General features: G+C 38.2%; 2 protein-coding genes across 5 annotated transcripts in view; one reads left to right on the forward strand and one right to left on the reverse strand.

The window, feature by feature from the left end:
• Positions 1-5,898, reverse strand: part of rabep1 (rabaptin, RAB GTPase binding effector protein 1) — a 26,791-nt gene extending 20,893 nt beyond the window's left edge. For 2 of the 3 annotated variants that reach the window (XR_004659058.1, XM_034890017.1), the window contains exons 1-5: positions 5,660-5,898; positions 3,489-3,617; positions 3,059-3,262; positions 1,489-1,649; positions 352-471 (exon numbers count right to left, since the gene is read on the reverse strand). Coding sequence is in view for 1 of the 3 variants with exons in the window: in XM_034890017.1 (XP_034745908.1) it covers positions 352-471; positions 1,489-1,649; positions 3,059-3,262; positions 3,489-3,617; positions 5,660-5,705 (660 nt within the window). In the remaining 2 variants the exon portion in view is untranslated. The remainder of the gene's footprint in view (positions 1-351; positions 472-1,488; positions 1,650-3,058; positions 3,263-3,488; positions 3,618-5,659) is intronic. The other variant, XR_004659059.1, reaches the window with a different exon arrangement.
• A 489-nt stretch (positions 5,899-6,387) lies between these two features.
• On the forward strand, positions 6,388-12,441 carry LOC117955920 (chromosomal replication initiator protein DnaA-like). 2 transcript variants are annotated; one of them, XM_034890709.1, is made up of 5 exons: positions 6,388-6,594; positions 7,248-7,366; positions 9,503-9,554; positions 9,747-9,823; positions 11,546-12,441. In XM_034890709.1, exons 2-5 carry the CDS (start codon positions 7,255-7,257, stop codon positions 11,941-11,943), a joined length of 639 nt encoding a protein of 212 aa, XP_034746600.1. In that variant the 5' UTR covers positions 6,388-6,594; positions 7,248-7,254; the 3' UTR covers positions 11,944-12,441. The 2 variants fall into 2 exon arrangements, with proteins under 2 accessions (XP_034746600.1, XP_034746601.1); XM_034890710.1 differs by lacking the exon at positions 6,388-6,594 and having other exon boundaries at positions 6,752-7,366; positions 11,546-11,631; positions 11,716-12,441.

Here is a 12,441-nt window from a genome sequence, read left to right on the forward strand (position 1 = left end):
GTTCTGAAGGCAAAAGGGGGTCCAACCCGTTACTAGCATGGGGTACCTAATAAAGTGGCCAGTGAGTGTATATTATATGTGTGTGTGTGTGTGTGTTTGTGTGTGCGAGCGTGTGTGTGGGGGGGTCTTCATATCTTTACATATTTTATTTGTCTTTCTGTGCAGTGACATAATGTCCTAAATACCATGGACAACATTTTGAAAAGCTTTCAACTTGTGATATATTGAACCACTTAAAGTTCAATTCTCTTAGAAGAGAGCAGAGGCCGTGCCTGGTCAATATCATGCCCAGTTAACATCATCTTTGCCTCCCATTTCCTCCACTCAATCATCAATTTACTGCTGACTAACCTTAGATGCCTCCAGCTCCTTCACCCTGCCCTCAGCTGTAGCCAGCTTGGCTTTCAGGGCTGCGATCTCATGCTCCATGGGCATCACCACTGAACGCAGCTTTTCCGCATCCTCCTGGGCCTTTAAAGGGTTTTTACACTCCCTCATTAAAATGTAAAGATGTGTACAGCAGCACAATAATTACAATTACAATTTTCTTTTACAGCTGTAGAAACAAGATTCTTATAGAAACTGCATTTTAGTCTGTAAACATGCTCCACCCAAATAAAAAGAAATCTCTCTTAAATAAAAGTTGGATTCAATCAGAAGGAAACTATCCCGAAAAGCATTAAGAGATAACACCAGGCTGAAATGTAGCGTTTCACTGCCCTCTAAGTTCAAAGCCTCTTTCACCTGTAAATCTCTGCAGCAATTTAGTTATTTTTGTTAATTTTGCGTTGTTTGTTTTTGTTTGTAATGGTCTCTGCACCACCTCGAGCGATTACATTGCCATGCTACTACTGCTTAATGGTAATACTTTTGTAAGTTTCTTTGTGTTAATAAAATAAAAATGTAACCTATCTGCAGCAAGGTGAGTCTGCATGTGAGCTCGCTGCATCTCCTTTTGACTTTAATCCTTCCTGTGAACGCTGAGTTTCTTTTAGGAGCATCCACTTTAGAAACCTTTCTTTGACGCGTAAAAATACTACATATATGAGCTACTCTTTAAGTTTTGTCTCTTCATGTCTTTTGGCATTATTTCCAACTTTGCAGTGGTGTGATTTGTTCTTTTGGGATCAGTGAAGTAAAGTATGTCATGTAAAAATGTTATAATACTTTTATAAGACCAGTACAATTCTCTTATGTTCAGCTGGAAAGAGTGTTTTCAGATTAAAGTGTTTCCGTAAGAATTTCATGTTTATGTGGTTATAAAAAAAAATTAGCATGTAAAACTATTTATACTTGGCCAGTTATATGCAAAGACGTAGTAAAATAAAATATAAATTCTCCAAGTTATAATCTTGTTTCTGTCTTAGTTCTTTAGTTCTGTTGTTTTTGTCAGATAGATCCAAAAATAATTATCGTTATACTCTTTTCACTTCCTGTAAAACCTTCAAATATTTATTTTTGAAATACATGCGCACACACAAAGCCTACTTTTTTCATTTCGTCCTCCAGGTTCTCCTCCTCCTGGCCCTCAGTGAGGCGGCGTCTCAGCTCACCCAGTTCCCTCTCCACTGCCTCCCGATACTGGTTCCACTGGGCTCGCTCCTGCTCCAGACGCTGGTGGAACTGGACCTCGTACTCGCACACAGTTTCTGGTTGCATGACAGAGACGAAGCATACAATTAAGCAGAAAACATATAATATACACATAACAAATCATTTAGTCAAGAGGGAACCTCTTTTTTTTCTTTTTTTGTGTTTTGTTCAGTTTTATAGTGAAAGGATTAGGCTCATTACTTTAAAATTCTTTTATTTGAAGATACTTGTAGTTTTCCTTGAATATTCCCTTTAGACAGGCATGTGGGCACTTGCAGTATACAGCTACGGGCAATGCAAGCAGTTGTATTTTGGGAGTTTGTGTTACTCAGGTATAGACATGCTTTGGAAGACCAGCATGGCTAAAATTGGCACAATTAAGCAGCTTCTTTGGGATCATTATGAAAGTCCACGTAGAAATCCTCCATCGTACCTGACTAGGTAATATATCCTAAACTTTGACTGTCTCCTATTTAGGTCACACTTTGCTTAAAGGTCCCATGACACACTTCTTTTTTGGATGCTTTTATTAGACTGTAGTGGTCCCCTAATACTATATCTGAACTCTCTTTCCCAAAATTGAGCCTTGGTGCAGAATTACAGCCACTAGAGCTCTCTCGTGGGTGGGCCAAATTCTATGGGCGGGGAAAGCAGAGAAAAGGGAGGTAACCCTGTTTCTCATGAACTCATAAGGAGCATGAATCCAGATCGGACCATCTGAGCTTTCATTTTCTCAAAGGCAGAGCAGGATACCCAGGGGTCGGTTTACACCTATTGACATTTCTAGCCACTGGGAAACCATAAGCAGGCTGGGAAACTCATATTAATGTTAATAAAAAACTCATAAAAAGTAAAATTCTAATGCCATGGGACCTTTAAGATTTTTTTTGGCATCTCATGCATCTAAGCATTCCTTCTTTACTTTACCTTTTTTGTAACATCATGGTACAGCTAACCGTTTACAGGGGTTTCGATATTGTTTTTAGTTATTATTTTTTTAAATCTCCTGATAACACTTATGCACTGCTAAATTTATTAATAAAGAAATCCGGTTGAAACAAAAACTTTATTACAGGTATGTGCAGTTACAAGAATGTAGTGAATTCAATTTGGAGCAAATCTCATAGGGAAGAATACAAAAATGTTGGCATCTCTCTGACAGTTTTTGCAAATGACTTATAAAAAAGTATTTGATGGTTCTACCAAAACATTACAGCTGTGTCACTGCCACCTTCCTCCCCCTCGTCCGCCACTTCTTGCCTCTCCTCATGCCACATGAAATAAAATGTTTGAATTATCATAAATCTCTCTCTATTCTTCCTTTTGCTAAAAGCCAGAGTGAATAATTACCATTTTCGCAGCACAATTACAATATTTAGTGTATTTTATAACAAAGTGCCCTTTGTTAAATCATATCATGTATTTAGGATAATAGGTTTTAACTGCACTGTACATGCACCTTTACCTTTCATGACGGCCTGCAGCGAGGCCACATCCTCCTGCCACTGGCTGCGGACCTGGTCTATGGCTTCCTGCTTGGTGTTTTCTGACACAGTGGCAACCGCTTTGATGGTCTCCATCTCGGTCCGGGCTTGAGACAGCTGGGCCTGGAGGGCGCTCAGCTCAACCTGAGCGCCCTCCAGCACCACGTTCTGCCTCTTCAGCTCCTCTGGGGAAGGGGGGGCGGACGAAGATGGAGGGGGGAGGCAAATGTGCAAGCAGAGAAAGAAGGGAAACCAAGAGAAGGGGGAAAGGCATACATGAGAGCCAAAAACACAGCCTAGTGAGGGACAGATAAAGAAAGAGCTGAACATCCCTCATGTATTTGCTAGGCTACCATTATGAGTAGTTCAGTATGCACAATTCCAGTGAGCATGCATGGTTAGGGTTATTACCTTCCTTGGACAGGTAGAGCTCTTTGAACTTGGCTCGTTTCTGGTTGAACTCGGCCTCCAGCTGCTGCTTGAGTTTGATAAACTCGGCCCTCTCCTGCTCCAAAGCAGCCACTCGCTGCTGGAGCACCTCTGGATGACGGAGAAGAAAACAAAACAACACACAGGGCTGTGATTATTAATTAACTATTGATCACATATAGCTCAAAATGGAACTTGAAATGAAAAGACATGAATATGCAAATTCAACTTTCATCCACTATGCCATGTCAGTTGCAATGTACCACAAGTAAGGCCAATATACAATCAAACATCAATGAAAAACTAAATAGTAGCAAGAACAGACAACTGATTGTTGAGTAATTTTCCAAGGTAAATGCTTTGATTCAAGCTTGTCAAATGGGATGGATGCGCTTCTGTTCTTCGTCTTCTATGACCAGAAAATAAATAGTTTTGGGTATAAGGCTTAAGGGGACAAGGTTTTTTTTCCATACATCTTATTTATTTTCTCTCCTTTTCAAAAACAGCGAACCAAGAAGAGAGAGATGATGATACCCTACAACACAGACAGACAAATGGAAACATTTACCAGCATAAGCAGCAGAGCGGCTCAGCATAACCCCATCACCATCATGTGATAGCTGAACCACATAAGCTCAACACATATTCACATGGATTTCTTGTTGAATTTTAGCAGACTGTAGTATGTTAAGCCCTTTTGCACTTTAACTCAGCTTCTATGGTTACAAAACAATGGCTACTTAGTCAAAAAATTAGTCATTCAGTTCAGGAATGCACCAAGCTCACATGAATAAATATGTTTTAAAAAAAAGTCAGTAATTAACCAACAATCAATTCAGCTAAAGTGCAAATATGTAGATAAAGCTCAATCTCACTCCACTTTCAAGCAGTAACGCAACACCTAGAATCAGTACGCTGAATTAACAGTGAAGAAACACCAAATAAAAGTAGCCCTTGCTTTAAACCTTTAGAGCGTTTATAGTCAATCAGACTTTGAAGATCAACAACTGAAAACATCCTCATACCCTGTATTACATCATACTAAAATCATTACTACATGCTCCATTTCCAAATATTGATGGAAATGGCCATACATCCATAAATGTTTTATTTCAGGTGTGGGAGTATAGGTTTGTTCACCTATTGGTAGAAGCTGCTTTAGGTTTATCAAGGTGTATGTGATTATACCATTCTGTCATAATTCACACACTGACACTCTCTTGGCGAGGGCTCTTAAAATAACCAAATTAAATTGTACATGGCATGACACAACTGTCAGAGGTTGCTTTCTAATGCTTGCAGCAGTCATAAAAAAGCCACCAGAAAGTCACATTATTTTGTGGTTCTCTCCTGTTTCCACAGCAGTGAAACTGCAGGAGGAAAACAGGAGGTACTTTACTTTAGTCCCAATGAAGCATCTGAAAAGATCTTCGTTAACCTACCTATATACAAAATAATACTTATTATACATCTTAAAACATCTGAAATTATGCGTAATGCCTAATTTGCTTCCAACACGTCCATACCTGCCCATATCAACTATATTCATGGGTGTAAATTGTAACAATAACTAATCAGAAATTGTTATCCGGTAGGTGAGACTACAAAATAAAACCTGCAAGATGAGCACTCAGCACCCCCAGGATAGTCATCGGACCACTGTTTGAGAACTACAGGAAGAAACCTCCCGCATAATGGTCCAACCCCCGAGTGAACAGGTCATACACAACACATTGTATTGTAATGATGTAACCCATATGATCCATATTAAAATACTAACGAGGCCAGGCTAACAGCGGCTAGTGCCGACTTTATAGATTAAATTAGTCAGACTAGCTTAAGCTACAAGCTAACTTGTGGTGGAATGAGAAAACAACATTAGGTTGGTGTTATTAGGATGAAATATCAATGGTCATATTAAGCGAAATAAAGCGTTTTAATTTCCCGCAAATTAGTTCAAGTCATTATTCTTAAAAGCACCAACTGCGTAGTGTTAAGTGTTCAATATATGCCAGTGACAGCCAGTGACACGTCTCCCTGATGATGCTAACTAGCTAGCTAATGTTGTCAAGGATGCAGAGAGGGCCGCTGGCTTCGGTGCTCCCTGCCCTCTACAGTCCTACCACAAAACCCCAAAGACACAACAAATTTACCGTCATGTTGGGACGAGAGAGGGGGTCCCGAGGCCTGCTCGGCCATGGTTTCCTGAGGTGGGATTGAGGAAATTACCAGGGCAGTAGGATAGGCGCTAGGAGTGTCCAAGAAAACAGGCTAACATCACAACTGGTGTTAAGCTAGCGAGGGGGTAAGCTTTTTGCTTAAACTTTCAAAATAAAATCAATATGTCATTACTGGACGACGTCTGTTTGAGTCGTAATCAATACGAATACAATAACAAATATCGTAACAAATACTTAAAATACAATAAGAATTTTAGAAGCAATGCTTACGTGACATATCCACGTCCTAATAATGTTTTCTTTCTTACAAATTACGACGCTGCGCTAGTATTTTGGTGGCAAACTACCCATTTCCTGTTTACTAAATGTAGCTAACTAGCCAGCTTGGATGATTCCGGTGTCGTCTTTCAAAATAAAATCAATTTACAAAGAATTGCACATCCAATTTTTTATAAAATTGATAATGAAACCAGTGTAACACACTGCAAATTTAAGAGGAACTGAAAATATGAAAAGAAATTGGTGTAATGATCTCCTCTGGCTTTCAAATAAACTCTCAATTCCAGTGGAAAATGTACGCATACAATATTGGTTTCAATATTGGTTTAAAAAGCATCAGAGACACTGAGTGAGGAGTATAATTTCCTCAAAAACATCACACTTTAAGTCTTCACACACACACACACACACACACACACACATGTGCTGTAGTCACTGGAGCATGGCAGAGGGTGGGGAGAAGAGCAGCCTCAGCCTCAAGTTTTTTTTGACTAAGAAAATTAGAAACTGTCATGCAAATACAACACAAGAGGACTTTTGTCATATTTCATGATCCTCTTTTATCATCCGTTCACTGAGACTTTTACCCCACTTTAACGCTACTCTGAAAACAGCTGTTCTCTGAAAAGGTAAGGCACATTCTGAATATTTGGAACGAAGAATTTGATGCATGGTAAAATAACATTTTGAATTCTAAACATGAAACTACAAATTAACTATAAAAGTCCCTTGGTTCTAAAGAAAATAATTGAGCACTTTTATGTGCATCCATGTGTGAAAAAATATCCCAACATCCACTAAAACTTTATTCCGAATAAGCTTGTGTCAGTCTTGTTATTTGGAAGTTGGCAGGAAGCTGTTGCAATTAAAGGATATGTGGTGTTTAGATAAACAGGGGGGGAAAGTATTTGTTTCATTCTGTTCATAGAGATAAGGAAACATAAATACATCTTCCTAGCTGACATGAACAATTAAGTTGAAAACCCACTTCCCATTTCAAATTTATGTCAAGTACAGGCATAGACATATCTGAACAAAGCTATCACACTTTTGTTAGACTTTTTCACAAGGAAAAAGTCCCTAGAGTTGGCAAGAAGCTAATGCAAACACCAAAATAACCTTAAGACTTAGTCAACGCACAAAAGGGGAAGTGGTGAATGTCTTCTTTCCGATCTACAGTTCTGTATACTGAAAAGCATCAACTCAGATGTGTTCTTGTAGTGAACAATTAGTCTTTAATGTGATTTCTTTCCCTTTAACATTCTTTTTTTGTTTAAATCAGAGTCCCCATGGATTATTTGCGCAAATACCTCTGGTTATGGGTGATAATCGCGGTTATTTTTGCATGTGGGATTATCAGCATCATTTTCTTCTTCATCAACAAATGCATCTCAAGGCGAGGTAGGTTAAACATACTCACGCAATCACCATAAAGTTATCGAATGTGGCACCATTTACATGTCAAAACAAAATCTGGTATGGTAAATGTGAAATCATGAGCTCAATATTAATAAAATACTGGTCCTCCGCACCTCAATATAGTTTCTATTGTGTAGTACCTCACAACATTAGCCTATGGTATTTTATGTTGACCAACAGACAAAAAGTGCTTCAACGTGCATTTATCCTGTGGGGGTAGAATTATTCTGATCCTTTGCTTAACCTGGTCCTACCAGACTCTGGTCTGGTCCGTGAAGTATTATTACCATCCTGTGAAAGTACTTCACTACAAATAAAAGTCATGCTTTCCAAACCTTGCTTGAGTAAATGTAAGTATCAGCAGTACAAATTTTGATAGGGCAAAAAGTCAAAAAACAGCCCTGTTTTCAGCTTTATGACGATGCCTTGTATAGCTTATCCGAGAGGCTTTTTAATGACTTTATTTAGGTTAAGGAGTCTAGGAGAATTTTCTTCATCCTTCAGTTTATCAACTGTGTAGAGTATAAAATCAACTGAAGATATTTGGTTTTTACTAGACAGGAAGGGGATGTAAAACTGTAATTTGAAAAGTAACTTATGCTCTCAGACAAATGTAGTGGAGTAAAAAGAACAATATTAACCTCTGAGAAGTAGTGACAAAGTAGTTGTGTAACAGTGAACAATAAAATAAAACTCAGTATCAGTAAATGTACTTAGTTGCATTCCACTATTGTATTTAACAGTCAGCAGCACCCTTAGACTCGGCTCAGCTAACAGCAAACTAGGCAGCTGTCACCAGTGCTAAACACCGGTGACATCATTGGTGGCAGCTGCCTACATTAAGTGATTATCTGGTAATGGCTTTCCAGTACAACCATTATACATGCTTGTAGACAGTGGGGTGTCTCAGAATGAGACAAGAGTGACAAGCTGTTAATAAAATGCACAATCCAGCAGCATAACGTAATCCTCAATGGCATATGTGGAAAGGAAGTGAAGTGACAGACAGTAGCCAAAAATAATTTAGATTAAAATTCCACATAACCTACACACATACCTCATCAAAAATGAAGTATGCAAGTATTATTAGAAAAATCAAAAGTAAGAGTACTAACAATTAGTGAGTGTTAGCTTTAGCATTAGAATTTTTACTGTTAAAGTTGGTCAAAGTGGAGCAACTTTTTACTATTTCATGGACAGTTTAATCTATGCAATTCATTTCTAAAATCTTAATCTGTAAATTAAAAAATATGTAGTGACATAAAAATTAAGTCTATTTCCTTCTGAATTGTAGTTTAGTAGAAGTATCAAGTAGCATAAACTGAAAATACTTGAATAAATATATTTGCCATTAGAAGAATAGTGGGATACCATCAGCCACTTATACCTATTAGGCCTTCATGTTAATAGGTTACATTTACAGTAAAAATAAGTAAGCAGAAGACATTTGTTTCATTTTCATATTATTAACTACCTGTTTGTTAAACCGATAGAATACCAAGAATCAAAAGCCAGAAGAGGAAGAGAAACCAAGTCCAAAAAGACATGGCCTTATACTGTAAAAGTGTAACTCTGAAGGCTTTGTTGCAAAGCAGAACGAAAACTATTATTATTGTATGAATTGCTTTAATTAGTGATGCCCTCTGGATTTGATTAGCTTAGATGAAACTTTAATGATCCCTGTGGGAAAACTGGGCTGCAGCGGCAGAAAGAGGGGGCTCAGTAATAATATTAATAATACATTTTATTTAAAGGCACTCAAGGACGCAGTACAGGGTATACATACTGACTAATTATATTTACAGCAGTGGGTATAATGGAATGACATAATGAATAGTGACAATTATAGTAACTATAAGGATCATAGAACTATTATTGAATATGATAATAAATGTACCTTAATTAATAAACCTTATTGTATGACCTAACAAATCCAGTTATTTTATCTTAAACACCATTAGCTGAGCTGTTAATAAATTCGGAAAAAAATAACAACCCCTTTGGGTCTTTTAAAATTCTTAAAGATTTAATATCAAGTTTTTAACATTTATAAAAAGTTTTCTTTTTGTGTGTCATTTTAATTTAACAGCATGTGTTTTTTGTTTGTTTTTTCCACAGGAAAACACAGAATCTCACAGCTTCAAAGAAGATCTCCTGACTTCACTGTCGAGTAAAATATTAATATATATACTGTATTTCTCACATGTAATATCCAATACATGAATAGTTAGAAATTTGTAATAAGGGAAAGTTTCACATTTAACAATATACACACATTTACTTTCTTTCTGAGAGTTAGATTAGAATATTGATACCAAAGTTTTAACTACAAGGCACATATTTCTTCTTCTTGACTTCACAGGAGCAATAAATACCAGGAGACTGGCCTTAAAATCAACACTCCACCTTTACCTCCTCGGACACAGTTTCTCACAGCAGGCAAGACATAATTCTCCAACTCAAAATCCCCCCTTCCTCTTCCAAACCACACATCCTTCACTCGGTTTCACCACATTATCACAAGAACTGATTACAAAACCTCATTCCATCTGCCATCTGACATGAACCCAACATCTAAAGAGGAAAAGAGGATAATATTTGTGGCATCACATGATTTTTTTTCTTGACAAAAATATGACCCTTGATGAAAGTAAAACTAGACATCATAATAGGCAGTGGAACCCCCTCCCCCCAAAAAAAAGAAGATCCAAGAAAGAACCACATATTTGAATCCAAGCTCTGGTTTCTGAACCACAGTTCATCAATGCATCATCAACTCATTGTATAAATAACTGCTAACATGACAACTATTGACAAATTGTAGTATGTAATGCACACAGTTTTAGTTTTTGTGGAATGTCTACTGACACTGATATTATTTTGTTGAATTTCTGGCATTAGAGGGTGTTTTTTACAGTTTTAGGACAATGAACTCAAGTTCTGTACTTATATGGTGGTTTTCCACTGCATGGTACCTACTCGACTCGCCTCAACTCTACTTGCCTTTTTCGGTTTTCCATCACAAAAAAAGGTCCCTGGGACCTGCTACCAGGTACTTTTTTTAGTACTGCCTCAGTCGAGGTTCCAAGCAAACTGAGGCGATCCCAAAAGGTGACGTGGAAACCTTCAGACTGCTGGTTTGTCCAGAACAAACGCGACATTTAAAAAAAATCTAGCCAGACACCGACAGATTAACTATTCTCTGCACTATTCTCACTTTTCGACTGTTCAATATTAATTGCTATTAAGGGGTTTTGCATATCGTTTCCAATATTGCACATTGTTACTTTAAAAAAACAAGAAAAGTCAAAAAAAATTATTTAGCCATTCAATTGGCGCATCAAACCCTCCCGTACATCCTGGTCTTCTTCCTCTGCACCCCGTGACAGTGTCACCACCTACTCTGCTGTCCCACATGCATCCCAGTCATTGTCACAAGCCTCCCCATGACTCTTACAAAGATTATACAAAGCACAGCAGGTCAGAAGCGTAGATTTCACCAGTTTTACATCAAACGCCCACCAGACGGTCTGCGGCGGTGATTTTGCAAAGCGTGAATGCTCTGAAACACAAACAGTACACAGGATTCATATTTTGGTGTGTAATCATGGTTGCTCAAGTCCATGTACTTTATTAAATACTGACTGTAACCCTTAACACATGCAAATGTTAGCTAACGTTACCAGGAAACCTAACTTACCCTTTTGTGTCTGCAAACAATAGTCATGTCGACGTCTGAACTCCGTCGAAATTCCCAAACTCCTTTTTTTTTCAGCTTTGATTTTTGTTGCTTCCTTCAGCTTCTTTTGAACAAAAAAAATTCTTCTGGCTGTGGCAAGTAGCCGACGTGCTGTTGTGAGTCGCGTTGAAAATTACATCATCACCAGCTCTGTGTTATCTTTGTGTGGGCAGTGTGTTTTGCTTCACTTGGGGGCGGCCTGCACTGAGCTCGGACCATACAAGGTCTGCCGAGATCTGCCAAATGATGTGGAATGTCCGACAGATCTCTGCAGACCTCCGTTCTTTTGTGGTCAACTCATACGACATAACATTCATTACACCCTACATTATGCTGCAATCTATCACCAAACCCCAACATTGGTACATTCTAACTCTAAAATGCAATAATGAACTCTACCTTAATGAAATTTGTTATTTCAGAGTCACAAAGCTATGAGAACTTGGCTGAGGTACCCGAGTGCCAGAATATACCTGACTATGAGGAAGACAATCATGACTACGAGGAGGCCGTGCCCGATTATGAGCAGGACAAGCACGATTATGAGCAGGCCATGCCCGACTATGAGCAGGACAAGCACGATTATGAGCAGGCCGTGCCCGACTACGAGCAGGACAAGCACGATTACGAGCAAGCCATGCCCAACTACGAGCAGGCCATGGCTGAGCAGTCTGACTATGTAAAGGTGGAGGATGAGGAGGTGATTCTTCCTCCTCCGTACATGGACCAAGATCAAGCAGAAGACAACACCTCCACGGAGGACTACGATGATATTGCAGATGCAAACCACAGCGAAGAGGATTATGACGATGTGGGTTAAGGCAACAAGAGAACACAACAGATACTATTCTTAAAAAGAAACTTTTGAATTTTCTCATCTGGATTCTGCTGAGCGGAGGGATCTCAACAAAGTTTCTTTGACCAGCTGTTTTTTTTCATATTATTCATGACAACAAAAAGTATTTTATGTGTTTTATGTTTCAAAGCACAAAGAACAACACTGAAGTGGTATACAGACCACAGGGACATAAAAGGATTTTATTTAGTTAATTATTTCTTTAACTGACATTGTTAACAGGCTACAAACTCCATTTTAAGATATTTAAGTGTTCGTACCAACTGACGAGCAGTTATTTGACATTTCTTGCATAGTTTCAATACTTACTTAATTATTGACTACATGCATTGCGTATGTTTCTGGTTTAAAAACTAATAATTTAATCTGGTATAAAAAGAATATTGCAATTTTTAGTGAAATGCCATTATAGATTGATATTATGAAAAATATTCTTATTTGTTTTTGTGCCGTGAGTTATTT

Source organism: Etheostoma cragini, chromosome 13 (genome assembly GCF_013103735.1).
Source record: "Etheostoma cragini isolate CJK2018 chromosome 13, CSU_Ecrag_1.0, whole genome shotgun sequence".
NCBI classification, from domain to species: Eukaryota; Metazoa; Chordata; class Actinopteri; order Perciformes; family Percidae; genus Etheostoma; species Etheostoma cragini.